This window comes from Natrix helvetica, assembly GCF_964273705.1.
Source record: "Natrix helvetica genome assembly, chromosome: 1".
In the NCBI taxonomy this organism is placed as follows: Eukaryota; Metazoa; Chordata; class Lepidosauria; order Squamata; family Natricidae; genus Natrix; species Natrix helvetica.
The window spans coordinates 77,500,159-77,510,672 of NC_138548.1; the positions used below are offsets into that span (position 1 = coordinate 77,500,159).

Genomic DNA, 10,514 nt, shown 5'->3' on the forward strand with positions numbered 1-10,514 from the left:
CTATACTATTCTATTCCAACTCAATATATTGTGCTGCCTAGTCAGGCCTACCTTCTGCCTTTCTAAGGCAAACACTTTTCAAAGTCTTTCACAATTTAGACAATAATTTCTGCCTTAATCAGTTTGCTTCACCATGTCAGAACTACTTGAAGCAAATTCTTTCACCTTCCTGCATACATATTCTGTTAAGAGTTATGCTGCAAACTCAAAACACTTAATGCACATTCAAGCTTTTACAAAGCTTCTTTGTAAAATAATGTATATACAAAGGGAGTCTAACAAAATTGACTTTCTCTCTCTCTCTCACACACACAGACACACACACGCATGTGCATGCACAAACACACGGGTCATGGACTAAAACATTTCTGCATCTATTATTATTTAACCGATTCCGCAATTCTTTCTAAGGACACATGCCAAAATACGCATAGTAAAACTAAGGATAGTTATTGTCAATAACTGTTGTGACTGGTCATCTAGCGCATTTCATAGTGCCATATGGAAATATCATAGCCCTAACTGTTGCATTTCTCTCTGTCTATTGCACTACAAGTTCATAATCACTGTCACAAACTTTTATCTCTGAGATTCATCGCTCTGAAAATTAGCTCAATATTTTGCTTTCCTAATGAAATATTTACAAATCGCTCAACGTCTCAGGGCAGCACTGCAGCAACCTCATCCTACTCCATACCCAAAGTCAAACATTTTGGCCTTTGAAGGAAAAAACAAAGTAGTACCCAATCTTAGAAGCACGTGTCCTTTTTTGGCACAAAAGAAAGAATCCTGGAATACCTGAGAGACCAGTTACCTGGAGAGCCTTTTCCATATCTCCTATTTCCAACAAATGAAGGAGGTGTTCCTGGTGAAGGCTGATCAAATGATCCCTTGGGATAGAATACAAGCGGCCCCATTCTTCACATAATTCATAATCCTGCAATAAAAATAAAGAGCACTTCAAGTTAAAGGTTCCCCTCGCACATATGTGCTAATCGTTCACGACTCTAGGGGGCGGTGCTTATCTCCGTTTTAAAGCTGAAGAGTCAGCGCTGTCTGAAGATGTCTCTGTGGTCATGTGGCCGGCATGACTAAATGCCAAAGGCGCATGGAACGCTGTTACCTTCCTACCAAAGGTCGTTCCTATTTTTCCTACTTGCATTTTTACGTACTTTCAAACTGCTAGGTTGGCAGAAGCTGGGACAAGTAACAGGAACTCACTCTGTTACGCGGCACTAGGGATTTGAACCGCTGAACTGCAGACCCTTCTGATTGACAAGCTCAGCGTCTTAGCCACTAAGCCACCACATCCCTATGAAGAGCACTTAGAGACTGTAAATTGAAAAGTTTAAAAACAAAAGCGTTTGGCAAGGCTATCCATTTATTCTACAAATGGCCTTCCCCAGGCTTCTGCCCTTCAGTTGTACCTGATGGGACTTCCTATTCCAAAACAGCATGCAGACCAACCCAACTGGATATAGAATGATGTTCTTTCTCTAATTGTTAAGCAAAAATCATGGTAAAGGTCAGAGTCTCTGCTCCTTGGTTAGGTCCCTGCAGTTTCCTTGCCAGGTTTTCTTGAAATTGGCTTTCCATTATTTTCTTCTCAAGGCTAAGATAGAATGACTGGCCGAAAATTACCCAGATGACTTTGTGCCCAAGGCAGGACTATAATTCATGGTCTCCCAGTTTCTAGCCTAGTGCATTTAAACCACTACACCAAACTACTTCCTTAGTTCTTTTCTACTACAGAATTACAGTTGCATGGATTAAAGAAAAAGCTCTGTGTTTTACCTTTTAGAAACGGCTGACCACAGTAAAGAAAAGGATGCTCAACCAAATGGAATTATTATTTCTGGACAGAAAATACATGGGAACTAGCCTCAAGGAGAAAAATATGAAACACTGCTGCAAATGTCCTACCTTTGCTTCTAAAACCATTGCCACAATGGACTGCGGATCTTCTGTGCTTGTCCTCTTTAGATCCTGCCAGTCATGCCAGAAGTGGACAGCCTGTAGTCTAAGAATCTGAGAAAATAAAACCAAACAAAACTGAACAGGCACCGTTACAAAAATTATTCTACAGGGCTGGCCAGTACCTGAACGTCTTTACTAGTTAAGTTAGTCTCCACTTACAGCTTCTTCTAAGCGCTGCTACCTCCAGAGCTCTTAGGCGCATGAGATAAGGAGCCTCCATTCTCTCCCTTTCAATGCAAATAACCTTTCCACTCTTTCAATGCAATTAACCCTTCACTCTCCCTTAACCAGGTAACCAGCTTCCTCTTCCCATCAGTAGATTTATGACATGAATTTTGGGAAGCAGAAGGTACTGTATTTTTCAGAGTATAAGACGCACCTTTTTCCCCTCAAAAAAGAGGCTGAAAATCTGGGTGCGTCTTATACACTGAATACAGCATTTTTTGCCTCCTGAAACCCCACCCCCTTCACCAAAATGGCCGTACATAGCTCGTAGGAGGCTTTCAGAGAGCTCCTGAGGGCTGGGGAGGGCAGAAATGAGCAAAAAATGGCCCGTTTTTTGCTCAATTTTGCCCCCCCCCCCAGGACCCAGGAGCACTCTATAAGCTTCCTAATGCCTTTTTTGTGACAAAAAACAGGCCTGTTTTGCGAAAAAACAGGCCGTTTTTTGCTCACTTTTGGCCCTTTCACCCCCCCTCCCGAGCACTCTACAAGCCTTCTAAGGGCTATTCATGCCATTTGGGGGGGGGGGGAATGAGCCCATTTTTGTGAAAACGGGCTGCTTTTGGGAAGTGTGCAGAGCGCAAAAACGTTTTTTTTAAATTTGTCTCTTCAAACCCTTGGTGCATCTTATACTCCGGTGCGTCTTATACTCCGAAAAATACGGTACCTCTCATTCCAACCTACATGCTGTTACTCATATGAATTCACAGATCTCAGCCTCATGATCAATTGCCTTGGCACTGTATCCTGGCTACAGATACTGAGAGTGGAGAGGAGGGAGAGGAGTACTATTAACGTGGATACTAAAAAATCCAGAGTTACAGACATTATGATGAAGTGCCTCTCCTGCCAGTCTGTCATGGCAAATGTGATGAGAGTTCCCCTGTGTGAATATGCTTCTTCTGCTATTTAATAAAGTTGTATATGTTGCTGTAATCTTGGGATCATTTGTCCATTTTATCTACATAATCTTTCCTGGTGAGTGGTTATTGTCTTTCCACAAATAGGCATTTAGGCTCAAATTTTTATTTTTTTCAGGAATAATTCTAAATTAGAAGTGAGCAACCTTTCATAAACAGAAACACTGTAGTTATTACTAGGATTATTACTAGGATTTTTCTAATCGCACCATCGGTGCATACTGCATTTTCCATCCATACATACGTATATAAACTAAACCTGACTCTAAGAAAAAGGGAGATAAGAAAATGAAGAGAGAATAGTGGAACTGTTACCTGTCCCCTTCACTGAAAAAACCCCCATCCTCATAAATGGTAAATTCTAATCTTTTCAAGCTGGATTTTTTTTTTTTTTAAAAAGTAAAAATAGAAAAAATTAAAAAGGTTATGCATCTTTTTTAGAAAACTGTTTTACAGTATGTTTCACATACTTTCTATGTGCTCTCACAATAGAGAATACCAAGATTGTACTACATAATACACATTTTTATTTGCAGAAAACCCAGGCAGCCTATCAAGTAATAACCGAGTAATTTCTACTATCCTTAAAGCTAATATGGAAAACAAAGAAATTGCATCTTACGGTACTTCAGTGTTCAAGAAAATAACTTATTGAAAGATGCATTAGGAGCGGTACATACACATTAGAAATTGGCATTCTGGCCAATAATACATTTAAGTACTGAAGTAATAACTTCCAATCACTTGACTTAATACAGTCAGTCACTCTCACACAACCTAGCCAACCTCACAGGATTGCTGTTGTGAGGAAAATGGGAGGAGAGTTTCAGTGGTGTCCTGTTATGGTGTTATGACACCACTTTGAACTCTTAGAGAAAAGAGGCAGACATGCATAAATATACCAACACAGACCTTGTGGAGAGAGCTTAGCTAATAAGTTTTCCGTTCAATAGGAAGCAAGCAGTTTGTATAGAGAGTACTAGTAACTATATAGCATTGAAGAATTACTCTGAAGTAAATGCTAGTGGAGCTGATAACTTGATCCAGCCACCATAATCTCTCCTTGGTCAAACCCAGTTCATTTAAGATTATAATGTTTATTCAGCATATTGATATAAGGAATTTGGTTGAAAAACTGTATGTTTATCCTTGGCTATTATTTATCAATTACATCAAAATTAGTTAATGAATGTGTACTCTGAAAACATACCTATTCTGTCTTTTTTTCTTTCCTACTGAAGTGCTAAATAACCATTCTCCTTTTTATGAAAATCAAGGAACATTTTATTAACTCTCTTCAGCTTGTTGGTAATTTTACTTGAGATATTTACTGAACCACCTTTTCTCCACAGGCTCTAGATAGTTTACACCCAACAAACAAATAGATGCCTTAAGTATTTTCCACTTTCATCCTAAAAATGGAACAAGTGCCAGGAACAGGCATGTTTCCCAAAACCGAAGATTTGATGCACACAAAAAATGTTATTTCCACATTCAGCAAGAGGAACTCAAGAGGAGTACTCTATCCCAAATGTGATGCCTCCATACCTTTTGATAAACTTGAAGCTCCTTGATTTTGCTCTGAAGATCAAATTTGAGTTCTTCAGTTACTTCGGGGTCACAGGCACAATAATCTAATATTTCCAGACAGGCATCCAGAGGCCATGTATCCAGACACCGAAGGGCCAATCTGCTCCTCAGCACGGCATCTCTCACTGGAAACAGGTACTGCCATCCGTTCTCACCTGAAAAGGAGGCATTTTTCAAAGACAGAAGCACTCAGTGCATTTTAGCTATGAGGGATAAACCTTGTAATGATAAACCTAGTACTAAGAAAGTGATAACTAAGATTGTTGTTGTTAATTGAGAAGTCGTGTCCGACCTATCGCAACCCCATGGACAATGTTCTTCCAGGCCTTCCTGTCCTCTACCATCCTCTGGAGTCCATTTAAGCTCACGCCTACTGCTTCAGTGACTCCATCCAGCCACCTCATTCTCTGTCATCCTCTTCTTCTTTTACCCTCCATCGTTCCCAGCATTAGGCTCTTCTCCAGTGAGTCCTTCCTTCTCATTAGGTGGCCAAAGTATTTGAGTTTCCTCTTCAGGATCTGGCCTTCTAAAGAGCAGTCAGGGTTGATCTCTTCTAGAACTGACCAGTTTCATTGCCTTGCAGTCCAAGGGACTCGCAGGAGTCTTCTCCAGCACCATAGTTCAAAGGCCTCAATTCTTCAATTGAGGCCTAACAATGATTAGGAACATAGCAAACTTTCTTACACAAACCACTTGCTCATGAGTTTAGTTTTGGATGCAGGAACTAACATCTCTACTCCTAAAGATTTCTTTCCTAATTGTACCTGAAAATGCCAGAGATTTCACCTGGGTCCCCAATGCAAAATATATGATCAATTGTAGCTTCCCACTTCATTAACAGCAGAATGCCTCTCTCTTTTTATAAAACAGAAATAACTGAAGGATCTTGACAAACTTGAACATTGGGTACTATCTAATAAAATGAAATTCATTGGTGAAAAGAGTAAGGTTCTACATTTAGGCAACAAAAACGGAATGCACAGGTACAGTATAGGTGGTACCGTGCTCAATAGTAGTAACTGTGAGAGGGATCTTGGAGTCCTAGGGGACAGCCATTTAAGTATGAGCCAGCAGTGTGCAGCAGCTGCCAAAAAAGCCAACACAGTTCTAGGCTGCATCAACAGAGGGATAGAATCAAGATCACGTGAAGTGTTAATACCACTTTATAATGCCTTGGTAAGGCCACACTTGGAATACTGCATTCAGTTCTGGTCGCCACGATGTAAAAAAGATGTGGAGACTCTAGAAAGAGTGCAGAGAAGAGCAACAAAGATGATTAGGGGACTGGAGACTAAAACATATGAAGAACGGTTGCAGGAACTGGGTATGTCTAGTTTAATAGAAAGAAGGACTAGGGGAGACATCATAGCAGTATTCCAATATCTCAGGGGTTGCCACAAAGAAGAGGGAGTTAAACTATTCTCCAAGGCACCTGAGGGTAGAACAAGAAGCAATGGGTGGAAACTAATCAAGGAGAGAAGCAACTTAGAACTGAGGAGAAACTTCCTGACAGTTAGAACAATTAATCAGTGGAACAGCTTGCCTCCAGAAGTTGTGAATGCCCCAACACTGGAAGTCTTTAAGAAGATGTTGGATAGCCGTTTGTCTGAAGTGGTATAGGGTTTCCTGCCTAGGCAGGGGGTTGGACTATAAGACCTCCAAGGTCCCTTCCAACTCTGCTATTGTATTGTATTATTGTATTATTGAAGGCAATTATACATGTTGTAGGATCCAATCTGGACCGGTCACCGTAATCATGAGTTTTGTCTTCCAAGCTTTCGAACTTGCGCTGGAGCCCATCCTCTGGGGAACAACTCTCTAGCAGACAAACCCTGCTGGACAGATGTTCCCTGAGGTTGAGCTCCAAAATGAGTCTGAAAGCTCGGAAGACAAAACCTCTGGTCCCGGTGACCGACCCAGATTCGATCCTGCATAACGAAGGAATTTATTTTCATATCTCTTTTATCTTCTGCTCTCCACCTCAACCAGATCATCTGATAGAGGATGAGCCCGTTGCTAGATTTTATGGCTGAATGAATACAGAGCCTAAGTGGGCACAGTGGTTAGACTGCAGCACTATAGGCTACTTCAGCTGACTGCTAGCTGCAGTTTGGCAGTTCAAATCTCACTGGCTCAAGGTTGAATCAGCCTTCTATCCTTCCGAGGTGGGTGAAAGGAGGACCCAGATTGTTGGGGACAATATGTTGACTCTGTAAAACGCTTAGAGAGGGCTGTAAAAGCACTATGAAGCGGTATATAAGTCTAAGTGCTATTGCTAATGCATTTTCCCTCAAAAGCTAGAAGCTTAAATCACTCATTTGCAACTTCATGTCCAAAACACCATTATTTGCAGAAAGAGTATAGATTTTTACCATCAGCTGTGGCACAACTCAATACAGCATCCCGTACAGTGACCAGCTCTTGCATATCCTGGCTGTAGAAATCCAAGATTTTGAGGGCCCTGGACCAATCCCTGGCCGTGAGAGCTTGTTCAAAGGTCTCCATTAGCACTTCAACAGCCATGGAGGAATGCAATCCCAGGAAAAGCAACGAGATATGAGACTGTCCACAAAGCTCGCTAGCCAAAATGATTCCTTTATCCTGAGGATCCTGTAGAGGCTCGAACATAGTAAGAAGGAAACTTTCTAGGAAGGGAAATTCCTTTAACAATATTTCACACTCTTTGGAAATCTGATCCATAGACAAAGGTGCTTCTCTTTTCCCTCGGAATTCAATCCACGATAAACTCTGTTTGAGTGGCTTTTGCACTTTTAAGGCAGTAAGACAAGCCAGGGTAGCTATGAGTTTTGACTGGGATTTTAGAAAATTGAGGGTGGAAGCGGTGAGTGAGTGTTGGTTAAGATCAGGCAGAGGAGAGAGGGGATTGTTGGAGGTGTTCTCAGACTCCATGGCTGGATTATGCACTGGAACCTCAATATCTGGCAGACAATGATAGGCGTGCAAATGTGCTAGGCTACTGATGTTTGTCAAAAGGGATCTAGTCTGGTTGCTTTGCATGTTGGTGCAGAGAGGCAGTGCCTTACAGCAATAGTTGATGATGACTTGCTGTACATTTAAGTTCAGTTCTTCTTTAGCTAGCAGCAAAGACAACCTGCAGATTTGAGAACACATAAAAATAAATTTGGACTTATATTATGCTCTCTCTCTCTCTCTCTCTCTTTCTCTCTCTCTCTCCCTTCCTCCCTCCCTCCCTCCCTCTCTCTCTCTCTCATTACACAAATAGAAAAATGGTTATGGATGAGTATACGTCACCAAATACATTATCAAACACCTCCAAATAATAATTAAGCATCTAAACACATGATGATTGAATAAATAGTGGAAAGGTAGTCAAACTGTCTGTGATTAATCATAATTTAACTGGAACACCAGGATCTCTTGGGATTTTGTCATAGATTTTTTTATTTTACTTAAAAAAATATTCCTTCAATCTTTTAAAAACAGGATTTCTTTAAAAAAAAATCACATTAAGCTCTAAAGACATACTCCGCAACTGTTACAAGTGGATTTGGGGAAAAAATGTACATATTTATCATCTTGTTTCAGGTGGGGAAAAAATTAAATATTGAAAATTTTTAAACACAATTAATTAATCCTACAACCTAGAACAGATGCAGTGCTGATTTATTTATTCGTGATCTCCCCCAGCTCCTCAGGTTTAATACAATAAATTATAGAACACAATATGTGTGTGCAATAATATGATTTTAGCATTTCCCATCTTAGTGATAAGTACTTCTATATCAAAGACTGACAGATCAGAGAGGGGATCATGCAGAAATGTATCTTTTTATTATGCTTGTTTTCACTATGTCACAAAGATTATTTCAGAAGATTTTGTGCTATAAATAATTTATATTAATTAAGAAGCTCATCTGATATTCTCTGCTATAATCCCTACTTTATCTAGTATACAAAAATAGACTTTGAAAAATATTTTATCTTTTATCATAGCATATAACATTATCTCCAAATAAGAGAGTGACTTTAGTCTCAATTCTACATTTGAGGATTATGTACTAGGACATGTGTAAATTACTTTGTCCAGATCCCATACAGGAAAATCACATTAATGTTTAGAACAGTTAAAACAAAGTTACAGTAATCCTTGATTTATGACCACAAATTGGGATCGGATTGCTAAGCAATGCAGTCATTAACTGAGTCGCATCCAATTCTACAACTTTTTGCCACTTTAACAGTTGTTAAGTGAATCACATGGCTATTATGTGAATCCAGCTTTTTCCATTCCCTTTGCTTGTCAGAAGCCCCCTGGGAAGATCATAAATGGCGATCATGTGACCACAGGATGCTGCAATTGTTATAAATACAAGTCAGATGCCAGTAGGGGTGGGTTTCTGCCGGTTCTAACCAGTTCGGTAGAAGAGGTTCCACAAATCTACCGTGCCGTTTAGAACCAGTTCCAGCACCTGCCCCGCCCCCTCATTCCCTCCGCCCACCCATCCAGCCACCGCTCGCTCACTCCCCCCGCCTGTCCGTACCACACTTGCCCCGCCCACTGTTCATTGATTGGCTGGCTCACCAATTGCCCCACCCGCCTCTAACAGCCCTATCTAAACCCACTTACCTTTTTTCCTGCTTGGCTCTCTATTGCTGCCTGCCGACTCCGAGGAGGTAAGTAAGCTGCAACTAAGTGCGGGGCGGGGGGGGGGCAGGCCAGCTGGAGCGGCCTGCCACGGCCCTGCACTATAAGTGAGTCCGGTGACATTTTGCAGCCTTGCAAGGATCCCGGGCTCGCTTATAGCGCAGGCCCACCAGCAAGCACGGGCATGGGGATGGCGACGGGAGCTTACACGGCACGGCTGGAGTCTTTGGCAAGTTCGGGGACCTCACAAGACCTTTGCAGGGTCCTCAGACTTGCCTAAGATGCCTGGCCGCCAGCAAGCACGGGTGCGGGGGTGAGGACGGCGGCGGGAACTTACCTCCTAGGCGCTGGCTGCACAAACTACCGCCCGTCGCCCCGCAAGTCCAGAGAGAGGAGGACTGGCTGCCAGCAAAGGACTTCTGCCGAGGCAGCCCGGGCGGGCAAAAGAGCGAGCGAGCGATGGAGGATCAAGCACCAAGGCCCCTTCGCTCCCGCTTCGTCTTGATGACATCGCTGCAGCTGCCGGGCGCAGATGGACGGAGGTAGCCAGAGCGGCACTGGGGTGGCCCGGGAGGGTGAAAGAGCGAGTGAGTGAGTGATGGAGTATCAGACAGCTCTTTCGCATGGTGCGGACGGGCGCCTTGGAGCGAGCGAGCGGCAACCGGACGGGCGGGGGGAGGGAGCAAGGGGGCAGGCAGGTGCTGGAACCGGTTCTAAACGGCACGATAGATTTGTGGAACCTCTTCTACCGAACTGGTTAGAACCGGCAGGAACCCACCCCTGATTTGCAGTGAATTTCTCTCCAGCAAAGTCTTTCCTCTCCCACAGTCTTTCAAGATAGTACACAATCACCGACCTTTATCAGGCTTGGAGAGTGACCAGGCCGATATCTTTCAAACCCCGCAATACTTGGCAAGAATGCAGGAATGAACTAATTGTCTCCTGCAGACACCCCTCACCTTTCACTCCTCTTTTATTCCCTTTGGGAGGATCCTTTCACCATCCACCTGTGGCCTTACTCCTAAATCGACTCCTGTTCTTTAGCTGTTCCCTTCATCTGGCAACTTTGCGCACACTGGGAACAAACTCTAGCTGTTTGTCTGCCTCACTGATGTCTGACTCCGAAGTCAACTGTCAGACGGCTCTGGCCCCATCTCTGCCTCTGATGCAGAGCCCTC

At 42.6% G+C, this 10,514-nt stretch overlaps 1 protein-coding gene across 3 annotated transcripts in view; it reads right to left on the reverse strand.

Annotated features, from left to right (window-relative positions):
* ZFYVE26 (zinc finger FYVE-type containing 26) overlaps positions 1 to 10,514 on the reverse strand; it is a 53,765-nt gene that overhangs the window by 21,883 nt on the left and 21,368 nt on the right. For all 3 annotated transcript variants that reach the window (XM_081955184.1, XM_081955185.1, XM_081955183.1), the window contains 4 exons: positions 7,082 to 7,821; positions 4,668 to 4,864; positions 1,924 to 2,028; positions 815 to 937 (listed from right to left, as the gene is read on the reverse strand). In XM_081955184.1, the coding sequence (XP_081811310.1) occupies positions 815 to 937; positions 1,924 to 2,028; positions 4,668 to 4,864; positions 7,082 to 7,821 (1,165 nt within the window). The remainder of the gene's footprint in view (positions 1 to 814; positions 938 to 1,923; positions 2,029 to 4,667; positions 4,865 to 7,081; positions 7,822 to 10,514) is intronic.